The 24,655-nt window shown below is 43.1% G+C and overlaps 1 protein-coding gene across 1 annotated transcript in view; it reads right to left on the bottom strand.

Moving 5' to 3' along the window:
- Positions 1 to 24,230: 24,230 nt before the first annotated feature.
- The window catches only part of LOC114059303 (histamine H3 receptor-like), a 20,495-nt gene continuing 20,070 nt past the window's right edge, over positions 24,231 to 24,655 (bottom strand). The window contains exon 5 of the mRNA XM_027887575.1: positions 24,231 to 24,652. Within this exon, the coding sequence (XP_027743376.1) occupies positions 24,281 to 24,652 (372 nt within the window). The 3' untranslated portion in view covers positions 24,231 to 24,280. The remainder of the gene's footprint in view (positions 24,653 to 24,655) is intronic.

Genomic DNA, 24,655 nt, shown 5'->3' on the forward strand with positions numbered 1-24,655 from the left:
ATGTTCTCCTCCTCAATCCTTCGTCAGTGACTGTGATGCTGTATGTGAAGTATACTTACCCACCCTTTCAGAGGTACTTCTGGGTTTCAGCAGCAGTGGGCAAGGCTGGAAGGCAAGTTGGGTGAGGTGATACCATGAGCATGCCAGCTTTAACCTAGTAGTAACAAGCTTAAGATCACGGACAATACAAGAGAACATGTGTCAAAAGGATGCATACAGGTGATAAGAAGCAGAAAGTTATATGAACAGGGGTGCTTTTGCCTTCCACATTAAAGGTAGTGGTCACAGCCATACGATTGCACAACCTCAAGACTGCACAGCCTCTCGTCTGACTGCAGCTGTCCAACCTCCAAACTGGTCATGGGCACATACTTAAGTCCCTGGTTGCCAGAAGGGCTTGAGGCCTCTCATTGCACTTTTAGGCATACTGATAGGCATGCTGGTTAACTGGCACCTGTCACTGATTCCTCATCTTGTGCTAAAATCCCACCTTCAGTTTGCTGTGGAGGTACAATGATGGGAGAATTTGGTTCCTTTGCATCAGAAGCGCAACTAAAGGGAGCTGGATTTCCTGCTGCAGGAAAGCTTAAGGGGCTGGGTTGACCATGGTCTTGTCCCACGTTTCTTTCTGTCTGCTGAAATTTAAATAACCAGATTCCAATTTCCTTCCCCCTATATTGAGCTGGTTTGCATACCAGTGTCTACTGGTAGAGCCCCTGCATTGGTCTCTGAAGTCCCAAGTCTAGCCGAGCAAAGCAGTAGTGTCTCATAACACACAGCAACAAACTGCACACCCAGAGTGACTTGTATGGCCCTTGCACAGCAAACAGAGTGCCCCGAAGGGGGAAAGAGGCCTTTGGAACTGGGAGGCCCAGGTTACAGGCCCCACCACCTCATGCTGTAAGACAGCCCTGCTTATTGCTGAGTGCAGGTGCAAGTGAGAGAAGAACATGTTCCTCATTATTAGTTATTCACCATGTGTGCTTCAACATTCATTAGTCTCCTGTTTAACTAGAGTTATTCAAGTAAGGAGCAGAGACAATACCATATGACTTGCGTGAACACACGCACCGTGAATAATGAATAGTGAATAGCCAAAGTGAACCTCTCACTGGACAGAAAATGCTTTGTCCAAGCTGTTTAACAAATACTTAGGAATAATATTCCCATTGACAGAAACTGGATCTTGTTGTGGAATAACTGATGCATGCACACAAGTAAAGAAACACACACCCCCAACACCCCAGTTTACTGAATTTACTCACAGTGAATAATCTCAGTAGGCTCCACTTTCCCGCAACTTTGGGAATCCTCCCTTGGACCCACAAGAGGAGGAAATACAGCTTTATATGTCTACACACTATCCTTTTTTTGTCACTGTTATGGCTTTTGGTAGTATTCTAGGCAGTATTAGTACTGAAATAATTTCCTCTGACAGCAGACTGTTAAGTGGAGGCACAGCAGAAAAGTAGGACAACATTGCAGCCACACAGGGGCTCATTCACCCTTTCAAGTTTCAAAGGGAGGGATGTTCCCTCCAGTAGCAAGCTGCCTAAATAGGATGCAGGGACTATGCAAAATGAGTGGAGATGCCCATGCACAGACTCACTCCATCATTCAAGTCTGTCAGGGGATGACATTTGCTCCGGCTTTCTCGTGTTGGGTTGTCGTGTTGTGTTGAATTCAGTACTCGACCCAGAAATGAGAGGTGGCAGGATCAGAATGGTGAGACAACGAACAACAAAGGTTACATGAGCTGGAAATGATCTCTTACGAAGCAAAAAAATAAGACTAAAGCTGGTTATTATACTAATAACAGGTAGGCTGGTCAGGTATGTGCAGGCTATGCATAAATGCATTGGATAGCAGCTTGAAAACTGCCCCAAACGCTGCCAAGGAGAAACAAATGTGTAAGACTTTCAAAGCAATCAAAACCATAACACAGTCTGAAACAGTTGCATCTTCTGCATTGTGTTCTGCCTAGAGGTGCTATGAGCCTTGAATTAAATCACAGAGACACAAGCTGAAAGTGAGGAGCTGTAGCTGCAGCTTGTTCCTAGTGTAGAGCTTGCCTCACCTCAACAGAAGTATCCAAGACAGTGTTATAAGCCAAATTTCCACATCCTCTGCAGTCTGGCATAGCACACAGCATCATCCTTGAAAAATACATAACCCACCAGAAATAGAAATATATGGATCCAGGATGCCAAAAGAATTTGCCCTTTGCAATCAGGATCGACTTTCATTCTTAACACACCCCTTTGGTCCATTTAATTTCATATTGGTCCATTTTGTTTTTTGCACAGGAGCCATGGGTAGTACTGCAGATAGAGGGGAAAATCCCAGAGGTGTGTTAAAAAAAAATCCAGATGTAAAGCAAAATGAATTAATACACTTTTCTACAAAGTGGTAAAATGAAAACACATCTGATGGACTTCCACACAGTTTGCCTCAGGCAAAGAGCATTCCATTAAAATAAAAATACATTTGGTTAGAGCAAATTAAATGTTCCCAAGAAGGAATAGTTTGAGGTCAAAGGTGAAGCCACTTTACTTGCACACATGTTTTCAATCTGTTTGACCTCTGTGATCAGCAAAGCTCAGATGTGCAAAGGGGAAGAAGCTTAAAAGAGACTGGGAAGAATAAAAAAATAAAATACAAAGAAATGCATAAAAGATCTGCATAACATAATTTTAAACTCTCCATACTGAAAGAGGAAAAGTTGTGAGGAGTTTTTCTGTGATCCTACTCTGGGTGATAAAAGACCTGAAAGATCTTGACCATTGCAGAATAATGTTTCTTCTCATCAGCTGGGACAGAAAGAATCACTCCTAAGCTGTTGTGGCAGGAACTTGTGTGGCTGATATTGAGCACTCCTGAAAAGACTCTAGGGAAGTGGATCAAAAAGAAGAAAAAGAGCAAGTGAAAGACTTTCTGTTGAACCAGTGTTCCGTTTCATGCACGCTTCCTGCTGAATGTGCTCTGGCTGCTCTCTTGCACGCAGGTTTTTGTGGCAGGTTAGTGCCCTGTAAACCAGGAGACTGAGTAATCAGGCAGAGGACAGCACCCTGACATTTGGCAGTTTCCAACACAACCTTCACTGTGGTTTAAACCCACAAGGGATGAGCAGTGCATGTCCTGCTTCCTTTATGAGACTAAACTAATGTAAGGTCTTACTCCTATATTTTGGAGTGTCTCCGTGGCAGACAGGGGAGACAGGAAAAACAGGGCTGTGTGTTTTGCCTCTCAGCTGCCTCCCTTCCTGTCTTCTCTAACAGATGAGTCAGGGTCTCCTTCAGCACAGTGTGAATGCTTTGAACCCAGGCTCAAATCTAACCAAAGAAAAGCAAAAAAACTAAACCAACCTCAGCTGAAGGCTCTTCTGGAGCTTGCTCACTTCAGCTTGTATAGCTTCTGTAAACTACAGACCCTTTTATTGCCAGCCATGGGTTTACAATGCCTGCTAACACTGCCTGTTCACTGCCCTGCCAACCAGCATTCTACTGGCTTTCCCCTGCAGCTCATGCTTGGGAGAGGAGCCTCTCAGTGGTGGCTGTGCCTTGCAGCTGAGACTTAATCAGGTCAACAAGAATGGATTTTGCTTCACACTCCCAATGGAAGGCTGTCACATGAGCATGGAATAGAAGTCCCCAGATCTCCTGGACAAACTAGACTTGCCCACAAGCCACAGTTGGTCAGATTGCTGTTTTGAAGCCAGTCAACTGAACTACTCTATATTTCACAACTCATCTCTTTGCTATGGGTTAGCAAATCCATTGGCCCATCTCATCTATGACAGCGGTATTATTGCCTGTAACACTGCATGAAAAAAAGAAAGGTACTTTACATCTTTCTTAGGTTATTACTGCAGACTGATCCATGCAGAGTGCTGCAGCTGCAGGTTGCAGCCCTGATGGCTCACTATCCACCCACAGGCTTGCAGGCACCAGCGTGGCCAGTGCATCTGCTCTGCAGAGCCCCAGGCTCAGCTGGGGGCTTGGGGATCATCTGTGCACCTGTCTGGGCTCACAAGGTTTGAGTGGCATTTCCAAAGGGACTTTCAGCTTTCATCCTCAGCTGCTGCAAAGAAGCAGATAGCCACAAACGCATTTTCCAAAATGAGTGTGTGTCTGCATTACTACTAGTTCCCTTTCCAGAAGAGCAGCTCTGCATTTGCCACAAATCCGTGTTCTCACTGCTCCTGAAATCCCAAAGCCAGTGTGAATGAGAGGACTTAAATAAATGTCAACTATATGATATGGGTTAAAATCAGCTGAAAATCTGGAAGGCAGTGTTCACAATGTGCACAACCATCTAGGCAGTGTGCACAATGTGCTTCCTCTGCAAATCAATCCCAAACTTCCAACCAAAATTCACCCTGCTTTGAGTCAGTCCCAAAGCTCACACCCCAAAGCTTTGGGGTAGTGGGGATCTTGAAATCAGGCTTGAATTGTGAGCAAGATCAATGCTATTTACACCTTACTCGACAGCAACAACACATCCAAAAAGGATTTGCTGCACCTTTTAGAGTAGCCAGGATTTGGGAGGTCAGCCTTTTTATTAACAGGCGAGTCTGTGCCATGTGAGGAACAGCAGAATTTACACTTGCCATCTGCAAAATGAATTACATGTTCCAGGCATCTGCAGCTTCATAAATTATAACACAGTGTCAACAGTGCACCTGTGAGGAGATTTTAGACAACAGGAGCAAAGAAATTGCCAGTGTGCCAAGGGGATGCACAGGCAGGAACACTGGGAAGGCATTTGGCTGCTACTCGCTTCAGCTTGCCCAAGCTTTTCCCTCCTGCATGCCCAGAAGCCAGCAGATTTGCACCACGGAGAGTCACCAAGAGTGCACACTTTTATCAGCCTTTTAAATGCCAGGCTCCTTTCTGTAATTAGGTGTGTGGGGATGAGGCTTGGCCTTCCTCTGTGGTCCCCCTTGAGCATCGCTGGTGAGGGGCCCTTCCGGGAGAAGGGGGCAGGCAGGGGGGCCGGGGGGCTGGGGTTTTGCATATGAGATTAAGGACTGGAAATCCCGCTCATTTCCCTTTTATCTGTCTGTGTACTGTAGCACTGAAGTCTCTGCTTTCCCTGTGTTATATTCAGCGTGCAGAGTGACTCATCTGCAAGCACAAATTACCTTGCTAAAGTATTCTTAGGAGAAATAATTAGCCACAAGCACCTCCTCTCCAGCCTCCTGTATGTGCCTCCGGGGACTGGGGCGCTTGACATAAATCATTTAGTCCCGAGCCCTAGCACACACCTTTCCCAAAGGACTCCATAATTGGCAAAGTAGTTGCCAACCGGGTTTAAAGTGATTTGAAATTGTTTTCCATACAGCCTTGCTGATAGCAAAAGGTTTCCCCCTTTCCTCAAGCATGAGTTACAGTAACATGATTGGATGTAACCCGTTATTCAGTTCAAGCTGTGATTCTGATACGGTATAGACAATATAAATTCCCCAGAGCTCTGTGAGGCCACCTCAATGGTCCATTTAAGTCCAATTCAATTAGGCTCACTATAGTTCTTAGGATTTCTTAGGTATGTTTGCAGCAGCCTTGGGGTTTGAATGTGAGAACAGTATTCATCTAGGAGTTTTAAATTAGGTCTCAGGTGTCATCATTCCAAATGAATTATTACAGTGGTGTGTTCATGCCATTACAGGTAAGGTTATGTTAGTATCTCCACTCAGCCATATTAATGCACCAAGGGCCGGAGCTTGGTATGTAAGGTCCTTGCCTTACAGTGTCTTCTTTAACCTCTTTTTCAAAATAATCGGGTTTCCGAGCACCAAACTGTATTTAAAATACATGTAGATAGGTTGTTTACTTTCAGTTTCTGACTGATTGTCAGCAAAGTGGATTAGAAGGTGCTGTTATATTCACAGCACTGCCAGTGCACTTCCCTCCACAGGGAGTCGGAGAAAGGGACCCTGCTAGGGCTGGCTTACCCTCACTGCCTATGGAAAATAGATGGGCAGTGAGGAACAGGGTGCTGGGGTGGGCAAAGTTACAGGGGAGGACTGCAAACTGCTGCCTTGCTCATGCCTTCCTTTCAGTCATTGGATTTTGGAGCCCTGGTTTTGCTTTATTTCCCTAGCCACAGCTGATGGGGAGGGAAACATAAAGATGTGCTTTATTTTGCTTTCCCCAGCTTTTCTCCATTTGTGTCTGCATCTGATCTCTCTCTGGTATTTAATGGTCCTCTCAGCGCCTTCAGGAATTAGTGAAGGGGAGGGAAGCACTTCAGCAACCCAAATGGCCCCTCCATATTTCATGTCTACAGATGGACACCATTTGGTTCCTTATAACAAGGCAATGCAAATGCCAGGTATGTAGATGAAGCTTACTTCAAAGAAGGACAAAGAAGAAGCAGAGAAGATGTTTACTTTTTAGCAGGGAGCTCTGGAAACCTAACTGGCATTTGGATTGAATCCTGAGAGCAGTATCTAAAGGTCAAAGATAGCATGTCTTTATTGGCCTACCCGTCAAAATTATTTTCATTGTTTTACTCTGGTCCCATCTAGTGGCTCCAACAGAAAGTGAGAGCCTCTTGGTCCATTGCTGTATTAACCAGAAAAGCCACAGTCCCGATAGGCCTAAACAGAGAAGGGGTGGGGAATATTTCACAGACCTGAGAAACAAAGCAATCAGTTGGCCTTTATATAGTTTCACACTGGTTGTCAGGTCTCCTGGATTCAAGCCTCCTGAGACCTATAGAGTTCTTTCTCGAAAAGTATCCTACCCCTCATAGCCATAACCTTTTCCTATTGTTTTTATTCTAGAAATTTAAGTTAGTTTATCTCCATTCTGATTTGCCATGTCTTTCCCCTATGCTCCTGGGAGAAGCATGTCAATATTTTATCTGTGTTATGTAGGGGAATAGTAAGAAGAAAAGGCTCAAAATCTCTTTCCTCTGCTCTCTGTCATATCTTTGCTAGGGCAGACTGTAGCCCTAAGGTCCTTCCAAGATCAAATAAATGCCTCCAGGAAGAAAAGATCAAAGGAGAAAAAAGCTTAAGAAGTCACTAGTCTGGGTATTTCCTTCTATTAGAGTGGGCCATCATGATTCAAACAGTCTCCTGGGTTACAAAAATTAAGGGGCAAAGCAACTTTCTCTGGGGACAGAATCTCCCAGGTGAGAGAGAGCATCCATAGGGCAAATCCACATAGTCAGGACTCACTTTTCTCTTCTCCCAGCCATCTAGAAAAGAGTCAGACCTTACCCACAGGACAAGTAACAACATTAGTGCCAATTATTTCTAAGACTGTGGGCAGTGCAGCACTAACATGAGTTTTTGGGCACCTCACAGCCAGGGTCCCATTCTGGTTGAGCACAGAGACTTGGGGTCTGGGGAGGTTACAGTTCCTCCAAAGGCATTTTGGCCACACACTGAGGAATGGCTCTGCTGTTTCTAAACCTGAGCTGACATATCTTGACTGCCTCTTTACACCATAGGAGCTTTTCTGGGGGATTAACACTAACTGGGGGATACCTGCACTCTGCATAGATGACCACTTTACCATATGTGAGGTCACCTGCTAGGTGTTGCACATTTTCATTAATTTTCTTGTAGCCAGCTTCAATTTTCAATTCTAAGTTTTGTTTCTTCACTCTTCCATGGCATCTTCCTCACTTCTTTTAATATTGCTACTATTAAAGTACAATCAAGGTCACTTGAGACTGTCATTCATGGGAGTGTCATGTCACTCATGTCCTTTGTTTGCAGGAAGTCAAGGGAATTAGATCCAAATGACTTAGTCACATATGTACATATCTGATTGGGTCAAGACTTCAGTGAAAGGGAATGTGTTAAAAATAAAAATAAGTATCTCCTAAGGAACAATGTTCCTTTGCAACATTTTACCTTGTTTACCAGAACATTCTTTTTCTGGGAAAGCCTATGCCTTCCTGAAGTTTTGTTTCAGTAATTAATTTGTACAGATGTATTTTCTTACCATGTAACTAAATTCTTTTCCTAGAAACACTTCTGGAATTTTCTGCATCAACTGTTCAATGAAGATTTAGAAAGATGTAGAAAAACAACAGATGCCCACTTTATACCTTAAGAAAGGTAGGACATTTCACTGTCTGCAATCATCCTTTCTGGATGATCTGAGTTCACTGGTGTTTGTCAACTGTTGTCTGCACTGGGAGCACCTGAGGACACTCCCCAGCTCCCTGACTGGGCAGCCCAGTTGCACCCCAGCTGTACACCTGGGCAAGACCAGCCACATGCTGCTTTCCGCACGCCTTGCTTGCTCCAGGAAGCAAGTGCTGACTGGGGTTGATGTGCTTTTCCTGGCCCCCTTCCTGGCATCCTGCAGCTCAGCCCCCATGCTCCGCAGGTCCTTGAGATGCAGCCGACTAGTCCTGGCCGGACTCCTGCCGCCCTCAGACCTTTGCATGCAGAGAAGAGATTAAGTCTTTACTATAAGGGCTGTGAGGCACTGGAACAGGTTGCCCAGAGAAGCTGTGGATGTTCCATTCCAGAAAGTGTTTCAAGGCCAGATTGGACAGGGCTTGGACCAACCTGCTCTAGTGGAAGGTGTCCCTGCCCATGGCAGGTGTGTCGGAACTAGATGAACTTTAAGATCCCTTCCAAAAACCATTTCATGATTTTATGAGTCTGTGAAGTGAGCAGGCACAAGAAATGTCAAAGACACCCTAAAGCTACTGCTGGGGCATCCTGCTGATTTCATCACCGTTTCCTTCTACCATCAATAAGTAATACACTATGGCAAACAATGACGCTTGGCACCGAGACCCATAGCATCCATACCCCACATCCCCAGCATCCATACGGACCCTTTGCATGAGACGGGGCTGCTCGGAGGCACTCAAAGCAGCAGATCTCGCAATGAATGAGAAAATCCGTAATCTGCCGCCCCATTGCCACCGTCCCTCCTCCCCCCGTGGCTTCCAGGAGGTTTCCGCGGAACAACAGTGACATCCAGTGGCCGCATCCACGCGGCCGAACCGCTGGATTCCTGCTGCAGGCATGACTCGAGAGCATTACAGATGCCTTGCCTTCGTGATGGAAAAAACCAATGCGCAGAGAACTGCATAGGCTGGCGAGAGCGTAGCCCTAAGGGACACGCATGGCTCGCCTTCCAGCAGCAACCCTGCTCGCTGCCGAGAGCAGCTGGGGAGTCGCAGGTCAGCCCGGAGAAATCAGAAACTTTTGTGAGGGGAAGAGGGTATTTCTGAAGGGCAAGGTCAAAACTCTATGCCTCTGGCCACTAACCATAAAAACCACAAAAGGCACGGGGTGTAGACCCACATGAATGGAACTGGCTTGGTGTTGTTTTTCCACCTCCTCATTTCAAACCTCAGGACTGTGCCTGTAAATTTTCCAGCCACAGGTCAAGGGACCAAGAAAAAAAAAAGGCAAATGCTCTGATTCTCCTGATATCTGCCCATCACTGGAACCTTGGCTCCGAAATAGCGAGTACTGGGAAACAGACAAAATCAAAGGGTCAGTGATGCTGCAACCTCTCTGACTTTTTTTCCCCAACAGTCCAGCTTTAGTGTAAACGATGACAAGAGCTACCCTTACAAAACTGACCTGAGGCTAAGTCTGCACTGGAAACCTCTATCTGTGGAACCACACTGGTTTAAGCAGTGACATTTTTACTCCTGTTTTTTATTCCTAGTAAATCCCTAGAGCAGGATTAGCTGTACTAGCAAAAAGTTCCTGTGAAGGAGTGATGGCAGGCAAGTTAACAGGCAGTAGTCTCCACTCACTAGTGGTGCCTGGGGCAGCCCTAGCTCATCCTTGGTGGCCTTTCCTCCTGACCCTCCTCCCTCTGAATCTTAGCCCACTGCCCTTGAGCTGTGACTGTGCTGGTAGGCTCTGCACTTGTGCCAGCTCAGCTCCCCTGCTACAAAGCAGTCCTTCATCATCACCCTTGCCTGTAAGATCCCTTGTATAGCAACATCCCACTACTTCTGAGAATAAGCATTTACTGGCAACAGTACTAATTACAAGTGCTTCAAGGTAATTTGTCACAAGTCCTACACCAATCTTTTCTCTCATAATATCTATAATAGTAAAAAATACTCACCAGGTGGAGAAATGCCATCATAAAGGAGGGAGAAGGGCTCCGTGCCTCTGAGTCATTGTTTGTGCATTAAAGATGAAGGACTGGAGTAACTACACGAGAAGCCACTTCCCAATGTCATTATTCTGCAATAGTTCAGCTATTATGGCTGCACTGTAGATATCATAGCTGTAACATTTAAATAAGTTACATGGATGCTGAGAGAGGAATCCATGACACATGAATGTTGAGAAGTGACTTCTCGGTCCCTGAAAGGAAAAAACCCAGATAATTCATTAAGGTAAATAGTAGCCTTATTTCTAGCTTTTCCAGTTGCTCCAGGAACATTTGGAACTGTCAGAGAATTGGAAGAAAAAATCGGTAACTAATTGAGAAGTAAACATTTGCTGTTACAGGTCATCCCCTGCAACCTCAAGCCACAGAAGGAGTACCCTCTTCTTGTAATATTTCCATCCCCAAGGCTGGTTCAAGACATTGACAGGACACTAGTATGGCCACCTCCAGCTGCCACATGGTAGACCTGAGTGAGGACAGAAACCCTAGGGGCCTCCTGCTAGAGCCCCTCACAACAACGCCTGGGACATCCTCCTTGCCCCAATGATGCTCTAGCCCTCCTAAGAATCACTTTCTTTCTAGAAATCCTGGAGGTAATTTCCTCACTAACATTGAACATTTTGGGGATGTCATGGGCACCTGAGCAGAGCTGGACCTATCCTGGATGAGATGGCACCAGTAGACTGAGGTGGCACAGAACAGCCTGCACAGGTGCCAGTTCCAGAGTCATGTCTGTGGGTGCACACTCAGGACAAGAAAAACTCTCCCATAGTACACCCCTCCGATCTCATAATAATAAAATTCCTTTTTACCTCTGCCATTTTCGTAGTTACCACTGCTGTCTGCCCTGGCAAGCAGAGGGATATGCTCTCTTTCCTCATCAGGGAGCTTCTCACATTCCAGAGCACCCACAACTGTCCATGTGTGCAGGCCAAGGAGGAGCAGAACAGACTCTGTTTTTCCACCCCTCACTTAACAGCTGCAGTAAAAGGGGGACTGATAGAGCCTGTAAGAAAAACCTTCTCACCCAAGATGCTTGTTTAATAGTGTTGGCTACTGCTGCTGTCTTCCCCCTCCCCAAGCCTAACAGGGAAAATCCCATGGGAAACCAGCTGCTGCTAGAGGTGCAGCAGCTCCAGCAAGGGGCCTGGGTCAGAGACAGAGGTGCTAACACACCAGGAGTCCTGGAGTTGGGGTACAGCTGTCAGCACTAGAGGTAGGTGCCAAAATTACACCAGCACCTCATTAACCTGGAGAGGCTGCTCTGTGCAGCGCAGAAGGCGGGGATGACCGAGAAGGGGGAGGCCGGGCTGCTGCTCGAATGTCAAAGCTCAGGCAATAATTGACAGCTCCATGCTGGCAGGCAGCAGTGAAGGAGAAATCTGTATACTTGTCCTCCCAACATGAGGAAAGAGCCAAGAGGTTTTCTAACAACCTCGTTTCGGCATAGTCTTCTTTTTCATGTGTGTAATAGCTACCAGCAGCAGCATCTCCTGTCAATTGCTGACAAAGGATTCCACCTGCACTGTGCAGATGCTGTCTCACAAACAACAGGCCACGAGGAGAGGTGTTGAGCGTTGGAAGACTTATAGGAATCAAACTCTTCTTTGTAAAAGAGAAAAAATGTGGGTGGCAAGAAAGACAGGGAGGGAAACCTGCTGTGAGGAAATACAATAAGACGAATAAAACTTACATGTAATAACTTGCCATTCTTAAATAAGTCCATATTCAGCTTGGTCTGGAGTCAAGATAATGTTTCAGCAGTTCTCTCCCGCCCTCTTCTTAAGTCTCTACAGCCAGCAAAACTCTGCAAATCTGCTGACTTCTACCCTGTTAAACTATGTCAGTATCTTCAGTCATGGATACTGCCATCAGATTGAGGTCTGAATTTCAAAAGATAGTTCCTACAACTCCTTTTAAGACTTCCAAGTAGTTGTCATTTCCTTTCCTTCAGGAAGGGCCAGTAGGTAAGAGGAAAGACCCACACAGTGGTGTTTTGGCCAGATACTTCACTATCCTCCCTTCTTATCAGTTTAAGTTCCAAAGGTGTTTTTCCTTGCCTCTAAGTATCAGTAAGTATGGATGTCAGGTAGCACTGTGCCTGTGACCACAGACACTACTCTACAGTATGTCTTCATTTTTCACCTTTTTGTTTTGCAGAGGCACAGCTTCTCTTGCTCACCTGGCAGACTGAGTCATCTGACATTACATTTGCACTTTCCTAGAGGCCAGCAGGCTTCAGCTACTAAGCCATCATCATCCAGCCTCCCCCTATGGGCATAATAAGCTAATTTATACCCACAATCAAGCATCTGTGATACCATTTGTGCTGCAGATACTGTGGATGGAATTGATGATTATTCAGATCTTGTGTTAACTGAGGAAAAACTGATTTATTTCCCCACTGAGTGGAGCAGTAACTAAAACCGGTATGGATGAATTCTGCTTTTTCAATGTGCCTTGGCTGCATGCTAATAGTTTGGAGTCGAGGTGACTCATTCATTGGAGAAACTTTGCTCTCTGAATTATTCACTTACCCATCCTACTAAGCCAGATAATAGGAGATGGCAGAACCTTTCCTCGTCTCTCAGATGGTATATTAATATCTTTTAAACATTTATACTCTGACCAGATATATACCATTTCAGGACTTATTTTTTTCCTGTGTTCTTTTAATTTAGTTTATTTGATACTCTTTTATTCTAACTTCACTTGTATCACAAAGTGATTTGGCTGGGAATAGAGCCCTGCTTATACACAAAGAAAGAAGGTGGGTTCCCTTTTTTACGCAGACATCTGAAGATGATCAGCATTTATCCCCCTACGATGAGGAACACCACAGCTGTCCTTCCTGTCCTATAGTCATTGTCTGTATCTAAAGATACAGTCACTTCAAAATTATTGTAAAACACAAACAACTCTGTATGAGTGAATTCATTCACATAGATTATCATTTACATAGATTACAGTAGCTTTTCTCTGAGTTAAAATCTGAGATGCACATTACTTCTTGAGTATATTCAAAGCAGATTTATGGCACCTTTCTATCTGTCAGTCCTTTTCCTTACACTAACCTCCATTTCAAATTCATCTCCTGCCTTTCAGTCCTTTGCTGCACCAAGGCCAAGCTTCCCAACAGCAGACCCCTTCTGCCTGCCCTCCTCTTCCCAAGGGCACTGCTCCTCTGTCTGCTTTGCTTCAAGCCACAAGAAGAAGATGAACCTACTGCTGCCTCCTCTCTCCTTGTCACACCTTCTTCTGCACTAAGCCCTCCTCCTGGATCACGCTTTCCCCAACAGAAACTGGTCACTCACTGCGTCCACAAGCCATTCCCAGCTACTCCAGCAAAGATGAATCACCTAAACCCTGCATCACAGAGATTCAAGCCCAAAGGAGAGTGAGGTTCCAGAAGACCCTGTATGCTGGCAGGTATTTTAGCAGTGCCATTGCTCTCATACATGTATCACCACATAATTCTTTATTGCCATATATTCTGTTAATGAGGAACAATACTGAATCCAACGACAGACAGACAAGATAGGTCTGATCCACCATCCTAGATCCCTTCTCAAGACTCACTTCATCCAAAATCTCTGAAAGCTGAGATGAAGTCATGGATAGTTGAGGTACTCTTCATGTACGAATTTCATTTCATTTTATTGTGCATCAAGGCTGTTATCTCTTTCTCAGGGAAGGACCAGATCATTCTGTGATTATAAAGCACCTAGCACAGCCAAATCTCAGTCTGGCTTGTCTATTAGTCTCCAGTTATGCAGGTCATAACAATAGCTGATTGCGTGCCTCTCCCTTTGTCCCTCACTTGGAGCTCCCCGTGTGAGAAAATCTGTCAAGGACCAAGTCACCCTTTTCATTCTCTATTGCAACAGACTCCTATCCCAAGTTTCTCTGAAAAATTATTAAAACATGATAGCATGTAGAAAGTCTTTACTCACGCTGCCTTTTTTTCCATTTAGTCTTACAATAGAAACCTAGTAAGGTCATATGTAATGGTAATGATAATAATAATGAGATTGGGGTAATTTAGAACATATATGAGGACAGGTTCTGATCACAATAAGGTGAAACACCTCTTTTCTCCTGCTGAGGCCTATTTGCTCTGAGCCATTATTTACCTCTGGCTCTTCACAACCCTGCTGTGCTAATACTGTTTCAACAGAGATTTTTAACATTTAATGAAGGCGCTATGTAAGATTTTAACCAACTGATTGTTATATCCTGCATTGCTAAACTTAATTTTTCCCCCTCACTTTTTTCAGGTGAAGCATTATGTTTCATTTCAACCAAGTCAGTCTCTGAATAGACCCAATTTAAATATCTGCAAACTTTTTTGCATTTTTCTCCACTTACAGATAATAAAGCAGCACATGAAATGAGTGCTTCTGAAGTTTAGTGCTGACCAAGACATCAAGAAATAAATAGCATGGTCAGTAATGGGTGAGAGAAAGAAATGACATGGTGAGTGCTATTTTAAGAAGAATTAACACTTTCAAGGAGAATAGAAAGCACACAGGGATTGTGCATGGCCTGTGGATATGAGAATGGGAGAGACCCAAATTCCTTCTTGCACAGCCAATGTAAGCCATAGAAATACTCTTCGTGTGTGGTTGTACCTTGTAGAGTCAAGAAACAGTGAAAATCCAATGCATATACATAAAGACATTGAAGAAGAAAAAAAAAAAGTCTTCTTCAGAGTTATCCAGAGTCCTATGGGTCCATTCTACTGTTCTATCTAGCTGAGAGCAACATGCCATCCCTTTGCAGCAAAAGAAAAAAAAAAAAAAAAAAGGGGGACAGTGTTAAATTTCCTGGCATCTATTTTAACACATCTTCCATTCTGGGACCTTAATTATATCCAGGTGGTGTCCAGGTGCAGTTGTCTGGACTATCTCCATTGGGCACATTTGCTTATAGAATAGTCTGGTTAGTGGCTTTATTTGTTTCAGAAAAATGTGCTCTCCTGGCCATTTATTATGGGCTTCCACTCCTCCCAAATTTTCCCTGTGTCCCCAAACTGAATAGTAGCTAATCAAAGCCATAAATAAAAGACACCCACTTTGACAACTGAGAACACTTCTAACATAGTTTATACAATACACTCGGTCTGATTGATTTTTCCAAAATCCACAGCAAAGACATATTTTAAAGCATGCAATGTTACCTCTGAGGTGAATATAGCTTGAGGTTTTTCTTTTTGTTCCTGTGACCACTGAATTTCACCATGAAATTTAAAAAATGCACTGGACTTTATGAAGAAATTATATGAGAAGAAAGTCTTAATAATAAAAAAAACACAATGGTACCAATATACAAGAAGAGCTTAAGGATAAAAAAAAAAATCAACAACCAAACAACATTGTTGGGGCACAAAGGCATTTTTCAGTGATCAGCCACCGAATTCCACCACCACCTTTGACTATGCCCAAAAAATCTCACTGAGCTTGTTCAAGAGCTAAATGCTGTAAGAAATGTCATTATGACAAGCTATGACAGCCTAGATGTAGGTTAGCAAACAAATGGTTCTAGAGGTAATGTGGTCTGACAGTATCATTAACTGGGATGACCAGTAAGTATCTTCATCCTTGGTCATCTTCATCCAGCAGACATGAGATTCAGTCCGGGCTTGATTTGGTTCGTGTTCAAGGCACTATACAAGACAGCTGATTACAGAAAATTTGCTTTGAGAAGTTATTACAAACTGGTTCAGCTTATATTAAATGGAAAAAATTTTATAAGATAAGTCATTAATTTGGAAGAACAAAAGTGCAGTTAAGTCAGCCAAACTAAATATTAAATACAAAGAAAATGTTCAGCTTCCCTGAGACAAAGGTGACCAGCCTCCTCAAATAGGAAGGATAAGATAATATCTCGCCTTAAGTTAGAAAAATTCTGCCACAAGATTTTTCAAGGATATTAGTAAATCTCTTTGATAAAGTCATCAGGTTGTGGACAGTGCCATTGGACCGGAGAACAACAAGGATATGACCTGCAATTAAGAAGGTGAAAAAATTGACCCATATTTACAAGTCTATTAGAGCCACTTGAATAACTTACTTAGCTCTAAAATAGCTTTCTGTGGGGAGTCTAATTAATGATGCAGAGGTAAAAGCAATATGGGATAAAATGCAACATGGGTTTACTAAAAGTAGACCTTGCCAGACTCACTCAATTTCTTTTTTTGAAAAGGTAACTATGAGAGCAGCAGGGGAGATATTTCCAGTAAAAATAGGGAAGCGTTCATGCCTTTGTACGAGGCCCAGGTGATACCATATGGAAAACTGCATACAATCCTGGTCACCCATGTTTCAGGGAGATACCTTCCAGCTGGAAGAGGCACAGAGAGGTCAGTGGGAAGGTTAGGAAAATGGATGTGAGATTTTCTGGCTGTTCATCCTAACAAGGGGTGGCTAACTGGGGATGCGTCTGTGAGAAGCAGCTCGAGGAAAGGAGACCTAGATAAAACAAAAAACCACTGGCACACAACCTATACGTGCAAAGCAGTCGAGAGTAAATTCAGGCTGGAAGGAGAACAAGCTGCAAAAGTTGTTCAGCTCAAGCAAAGGTTTCCAAGAAGAGCTGTAAAACAGAAAGCAAATGACAATGCAGGTTGAGCAGCGAATATGTGAGAAAGAATGGCCCAACAAAGCTACCAGAGAGTAGGGAACTGCCAGACAATTAAAGGTTGTCTTAACTTCCTCAGTTCCCACTGGGTGATTTTGAAAGACAATTGCAGTGGTTTTACATAAAACACATGCTCTGAACTAACTTTCAAATCAAATTAAATGCTGAGAAATGCAGCACAAAACTAGCAGTACTATTAATTTTGCAAAGCGGCAATTAAATGCAAGGTTACTTGAAAATAGAAGCGGATCACTATAATATTTTACAAAATTTGGATTAAAAATGTCTTGTATTTACTGACAAGTAATATTATCTTAAAAATAATTTATCATAGAATGATTTGAGTTGGAAGAGATCTTAAAGATCATTTAGCTTCAAGCCCCCTGCCATGGGCAGGGGCACCTACAGCTAGACAGGGTTGCTCAAAGCCCCATCCTGCCTGTCAGCTTTAAAACCGGATGGATTTGACACAAACTCTGCTGCACAAAGAAGGCTTAAACTTTTCAAAATATCTGAGAGATAGCCTACAAAGCTGCAGCTAAGCTGCGTTAAAGGTTTAAAGACAATTTATTATTTTCTACTGATCTAAAATCCTTAAATCACCTTAAACTCTTAGCTCACCTAAGACCTTAAAATAGAAGATCTTAAACTCCCTTGTGTCACTGTATCAAGCATTAATCTGATCAATATTCATTAGACTTATGTAGATGAAAGTATAAACTTTATATTATTAAAAAGTTGTGAGGTTTTAGAAATACCATGACTGAATGTGGCTTTCAGCTGACTTTGCTGAGGCAGTCTGCATTCATGTGAAGGTTCACTCTTCATGGATTGTTTACTCTCTGTATTGCAAACATCCATTAAGTTTGGGGACCCCTCTTGGTCATTTATGAGGTCGGGAAGCACCATAAAAAGGAGCAGTCAAATTATAACATACCAATTTTTCTTGAATGACTAAGGAATGCATCCCACAATATTTGAAGTTAGGATGAATAACTGCACTTGATCACTTTTAGGTAAATCTGCCCTCGATACTTCTTGTATGCGAAGATAATTTAGAATTGGAGACCCTGCAGGCTGGGCCATACAAGTCCCTGCGCTCAAGTTACCAGCTCTGGAAAGGTACTTCCTTTCCTGCTGTGTTGCCCACCTCACACCTCTGCCCTCTTCTCTCTCAGGCAGGGCACAGCTTTCAAACTCACCTCTCAGCTGTGGAGCCCCTTTTGCCTCCTAGATAAGCTAAATTGGAGGCTAAGCTCCCTGACTGTCAGCAAAGCGCAGCTGATGGCAAGAGCCACCAGGCAGCCACTTCTCTTTGCAGGCTGCTGCCCCACCTCAGGCTCAGCCAGAAGCCCTTCAGGTGCCACAGTGGCAGCTTCCCTTTCAATTAATAAATCTAAACCAGGGAGAACCACGGAGAGGAAAGAATAATGCAGGGCAAAGGGGACAAGGCAAAGGCTAACAGCCTGAAGGAAGAAATCCAATATGAAAAGATCCTAAAAGCAAGGTCCACCAGAAAGCACCCACATGAACTCTTACAAAGGTGATTTTTGCTTTAGAATGACTGGGGGAATGAGGGAGAGGAGGCAGTGTCTTCAAGTCCAAGAAATAAACAGACACATTCCAGGAATACTAATCACTACAGAGACACTTTGAGTTGCTCCACTGTGGGTGAGGTAGTCCCCTCTCTGCAACCTGGCCATAAAGCTGTGACATTATCAGCAGTGGAAAAGTTCAGCTCACACTCTCTGGAAAGGGAACATGTCAGAAATGAGGAAAAAACACCACATTTTTTCAGCTCCAGCAATTTAATAAACTACACCCATGTTACTAACACACTTTTTTCAAAGAATCTAGAAGATTAGAAGGGTAGGGAAAATAACCTATTTAAACTTTCAGAGCTTTTCCAGCCCAGAACTGGATATGGCACAGCACTGAATTGCACCTGTTGCTCTGCTCTAGTTCCTTTTCCCATGAAAAATACATCCGGAGAAGTCTATTAGATCTCTCTAGCAGTTGTTTCTGCTGATTCTCAGATCCATTTCTAGCACCTAAGAAGATATGTGAGATGAGACATTGAGATATATCTCAAAGTCTTTACCAAAACCAGAGGGGTTTTGTGTCTTTGCTGGTTTAGTAGGCAACTAACTACTCCTCCTCACATCCCCCCCATATGGTTCAGGCTTCTAATTTCTACTTTTCAAGATCTGTGTGGTCCGAACAGAAGCACAGCAATTCAGTGTTATATTCAGACATACCAGCAGTCTGCATATGCTAGTCTATGTGAATAGTTGAAGCTAACCCAAAAGTAAGCTTCTGACAAAGGGCAGCAGAAAGGTAGGAGAGATAGACAGCTTCTTTAGCAGCAGCCCACAATCAGAATAGCTTAAATAGCTTAATGAGAACAAAGCCTTCTATGTCAGAGGAGAGGGCACTTTTTTTCCGATGAACCAACGCTGAGGACCTGCTCTCAGCTTGCTATGACTCTCTCCCCTTTTCCATGGGTGATATAAGGCTCTGCTTCAAATTCTGAGCACAAGACAATTTCTATGCAGGACAACTTAGGAAGAAGTTGTGCACTGATTTATGATTATCTGTGTGATCAAAGTCTTTCTTTCTTTGCCAGTGTAATAAACTCTTTCCCTAATCTTTTTTTGCAGCAGAGTAAATATTAGATGTAATACAGCAGATCTGGTGGTGGTTTTAGCAGAAAGGTGCTGGTGTCAGACCGTGCAGGATTGTACATATAAATGACATCTCTTGAAAAACCCCTGGATTTGCAAGGTTTAGAAATACCATGTAGCACTAGTGACATCTGCAGGAACTTGCTGGCTTGACTAGCAAGAGGGGAAAAATGCCAAAATGAGGCTTCTCTGAGAAGCTATCACAAGGAAAACCAGCAGATGCACTCACAGCACCTGCCTTCACAAGTCTACCAGGGGATGAACAGGCTCTCTCAACTGTTGTCTCACGGGGTTAAGTCAGACTCCTCCTCTAAATCACACTGATTTTGTTGGCAATGATTGGGAAAAGCTGGCGGGCTGCTTTACAAGACACCTACACAGCAGTGTGACTGCCCTCATCCGTAGGAGTGAGAAATAAAATGGCCTAGGTAGGGTGGCAAAGAAACACTGGCGTGAAGAGAACAAACAAAAATATTGTACCTTGTCCTACAGAAAACGGAGAAAAAGAGAAGCTGATTTTTAAAGGTTTCCACAGATCAAGAGAAAGCATATCAGTGACCAGTCACTGCTGGTTATACTGAGTCTTGTTGCAACCAATAGGTCTAGCAAACGCTCTTCTTTAAAGACAGAGTGATAAGGGAGAATTCTTAGCAATATGTAAGATAAAAATTTTGGGCAGAATTGTTTAGCAAGGAGAGAAAATGAGAGAGCAAGTATGCACACAAGTGAAGATCAGAGCAATGCACAAACATTTAAAGGCAGGAAAGTTCAATCCAGCTTGAAGTACAGTAGCCAGATCCTGAAAAAGGGCTAGAGAGGAAAAGCCTTGAGAGGGCAATTCCTAGTAATTGCCAGTGATGTAAGAATGGAAACAGTCTGCTTCTGAGGCCAAACTCAAAAGTCCAGTCAAAACCTCAAAAAAATGCAAAAGATGGAGCTCAGAGCAGCCTACAGGCACTCAGGTAGCTCAGTCCAGGACCACCCCAGATAAACCATGTTCCTGGGCCCAAGGCTGACGTCAGATGTGGAGCTCCAGGGGAGGTCAGTCATGGCAGTCAAGTCATACTGGGTGCCCACAAGGCACTCTCACAAATAGCAGTAAGACTTAACTGGTCTTAACTAAGATTTGCTCAGCAACAGATCCTGCATCAGAATTTTGGTTAGAGCCCAAACAAGATTTTTTGTGAAGGACTAAGCTGTTGTTCAGTAATGAAACTAAAAAAAACAACTTTCCAAGATCCAGACAAATTCCTCCGAAAAAGCATTGCACTGTCTTTTATTCAATTCTAGCTTTTGGTTTTAGATGCAAATCTGAATTTTGTTTATTAAAACTTTTTCTTTACACATTTCCATAGCAATTTTTAGCTATTTCTGGTACTTTGAAACAACACCTTTTATATAGAGATATATAAAGGCAGGAAGTTGTCTGGTCACTCTCATGAAATAATGCAAATGTAAAAAAATCCAGATGGTTCTGTCAATCCAAGGGAGAAGTGGAATTTGCCTGTGACAGCAGTATCAGATTTTCTCTCTAACCAGTAGCCTTACCAATGCCTTTAATTAGCACAGATCCCATGCCATGGCCTGCAGGACCTGCACTGACTGTGAGTTCAGACAGTGCGTAGGAAAAATTTCATGTCATCGACACTTAGGTCAGTAATGAAGCTTATTTGTGCAACTTCCATAGGGATTCACAGTCCATAAGAATCTTCTTGGTCTAAAACTTCCCCCTGACAGTTCCCAATATTTCTGCAGCTTGGTTGAAGGATAAGGAGGACAATGGACAGAGATCTTGTGAGACTCCACGTGGACTACTGCGTCCAGCTCTGGGATCCCCAACCTAAAAAGGACACTGACCTGCTGGAGCAGGTCCAGAAGAGGGATACAAAGATGATCCAAGGGCTGGAGCACCTTCCCTGTGAGGACAGGCTGGAAGAGCTGGGGTTGTTCAGCCTGAAGAAGCAGAGAGAAGAGGCCTGCCAGAGAGCTGGAGAGGGCTTTTTTACAAGGGCAGGTGGTGACAGGACAAGGGAGAATGGCTTTACACTGAAAGAGTGTAGGTTTCTTTTGAAGAATTGGGAAGAAATTCTTTACTGTGAGGCTGGTGAGACACTGGCACAGGTTACCCAGGGAAGTTGTGGATGCCGAATCCCTGGAATTGTTCAAGGCCCAGCTGGATGGGGCTTTGAGCAACCTAGTCTAGTGGGAGGTTTCCTTGCCCAGGGCAGAGGTTGGAACTAGATAATCTTTAAGGTCCCTTCCCACCCAAACCATAGCATTGATGCTATGATTCTGTGACTCTATGATCCCGTGCCTTTCTCTGCTGCTAGTAACTTCTATATCAGAAGAATAAAAAGAGTAATCTAGCCCCTCACCTAAACCACTCAATTTTTCTTGCCCACTAGCTTATATCTTACTCCCCTATGCTACTAAAAATAGCTCACAAAAACTGACAGAGGCAAGACAACCATATTTACAACTTATTTCCCAGTACAGTTGCAAAGGGTACCAGAAATGAGTCAGAGATATTCCTGAAATGTCTGCCTATGCCCCCAAAACCAAGTTTGCACCAAGAAGCACTGTGCAGTTAGAGTATTTATTCTGACAACTTCTAACATGTCAAGTCAGCCCAAACAGAGGCAGCATTAGTTGTTTCATCGCCCTCAGAGGACCTAGGCTTGTGCTCCATATCTTGTATCAACTAAACTCAACTTGCTTTTCCTTGCCTTTGCACAGGGCACTGCCACTGACTTTAAAAGGCCTCAGGCAGCTTATAAATAAGTCCCTGCTGATACCAGGATCCAGCTGGTTTTCTGGCCTGTACCAAGGAGCTGTGGCAGAGAGCAGGCTGAGATGAGAAGCAAGCAAAAGACAGAATCACAGAATCAACTAGGTTAGAAAAGACCTCTGAGACCACTGAGCCCAGATGATAAGACATGAGCAAGGAAGAACAAAAAAATATAACATCATAGATATAAGACTATGTGTCTTTATCTACACATATCAGTGGCTAAATTTCAAAGATATAATTTTAAAAACCTAACCAGAATTAGATATTTAAGATATTTGAATCCCCAGAATGACATATTTTAATCCCTATTGCTAACACTATCAAAAACATGTCTCATAAACATTAAGGAGCCTTTTGTTCTAAAAGCTGTCACACAAGGATCTGTTTGCACATGTTCATCATTACTGACTTTACAAGTTGCATTTCAAAAGCTTTGCAAGGTAAAAGGCTGGTGCACATTGCACTTAAGGAAAACAGATGGGTGTAGTGGCACTTGTGTTTTGTGTTCTGACCTGCTTTGGAGATATATATATCTGCTCACTCTTAGCAGTAATTACAAGCCCAGCTCATTGGCCAAGATCCTATAATGGCCAGTGCTGTTAAAGCATTGACTAAAAAGATGACATTCAGTCAAAACAACAGTCAAGAAGTGTATTCAAAGAATGCTGGAGAGGAGATAGAAAAACCAATATGCTTTTGTAAACTCAGTTACACCAGAGGTTTCATAAGATTACATTTTAGCCTCTCCTAGGTCAAACAGAAATGTAACAGGAAGGGAAAAAATATTCAAAGGAAGTTATAATAGGCCAAAGTCTTTAGAAGGATATAACTTTTCACCTCAACAGCTGAGTGTGACAGTGGAACAAGACTAGGCTGGGCTGAGTAATCACGTAGTCTGTTTGGAGGTGATACCAACATCTTGTTGGATATGTCATAATGCAGCTTTTTTAACTAATTAGTGATTAGACAGGCAAATAAGTACTGACCATCATTCTCCTGACACTGAACTCACATTCATGTTTTCACCTGCAGGTGTAAGGATGACTCTTCTTCCTCAGCATTTCACACTTGAATCTCGTGCAAGTTTATTCCCAAAAGGCTGACCATTCATCAGTGTTTCCTAGTATTTAAAAAACTTTAAAAATATCAAAACTGAGATTCTTCCCTTTTAGTTGTTGTTGTGTTTTTTTAATTATGTATTTCTTTCATGCGTTCTTTGCATTATGTTATTTTAATCTGTTGTATCCCATCTTCAGCTGAGGCCTAATGAGCATTTTTCAGATCACAGTGTGGCCCGTGGGGGAGTGGGGATGCACCACCACACCTTCCCTCAGCCAGCAGCAGTGGATTTTATCCCTCAAGGAGTAAGAACAAATACCATGCTTTCCTATGATCTCTCAAAACTACAGCTGTAGAAGGCTTGTTTCTTGAAAAATAGCTGGACATTCACAGAAATGCTTTACGCACCTAAATTCTCCACTGCTGCATCTGAGCAAGTACACAGAGTATTGCTCTTCTGCAGGGAACACATAGACCTGAGTTTTTGAAAAATGGCCAAAAACCTTTAGTGAAAGGAAATAATCCTGCTGGCAAGAAAACTCATCATTTAACTGGATGTTTGATATAGGGAAAAATTAAATTCCAAATGCAGTACAAATTGTTCAAAAGAAATAGAATATAGAAGATAGTAACTTTAGAATACTACAGCAAATACACAAATTCATTGTATTTTTAACTAATAGCACCCATAAACACAAATATAAGTTGTACTGCAACTGAAGATAGTATCTTCAGCAACCAGAATTACAATAATGTGGATAGACTACTAGGCAAAGTCAGACAGAGCCTTTAAGTGGGCAATTGAAATAGCTGGGAAAAGTACACAAACTTTGGGCATGCTCATTTGTCTGAAGGAGAACACAGAAGGCTTATTTAGACTTTCCAACTAGACCAATCTCTTGGAAAAGACTAAATCTAATTTCAAACTCTGGCAATTTACATCCCTCATCCAGCTCTTCTTGGTCCTTCCTTTTCCTTTTTTCCTTCTAAAAAGAGCCTGATCTCAATGTGGCAAACTTTTTGGGACTTAATATTTTCAGAAAAGCCATTCGAAATTTGACATGACACAGAGGGTAGAGAAATGGATTCAGAGAGGAATTGATCCATAAAAGCCAAAAAGTTGCTTCATACAGGGTGTTATGGACACAAGTTCCCTGGCAGGCCCCACGAACAATCATTAATAAAGAGTATGGGGCCCAGCAAATGGCAAACACACAGACAATTATGGTAAGTGACTTTGCAATTTTCTTGTCCTGCTGCAGTTTTGACCTAGCCTTTGAACAGAGGGAAACAGAAAATTCATTTTCTGGAGTAACAGAATTCCCTCTGGATGGAGACGAGCAGTCAGTTACCAAAGACTC

The sequence above is a fragment of the Empidonax traillii genome, unplaced genomic scaffold (assembly GCF_003031625.1).
Source record: "Empidonax traillii isolate 1590-97213 ecotype Southwest subspecies unplaced genomic scaffold, ASM303162v1 scaffold215:size2007263, whole genome shotgun sequence".
Classification (NCBI taxonomy): Eukaryota; Metazoa; Chordata; class Aves; order Passeriformes; family Tyrannidae; genus Empidonax; species Empidonax traillii.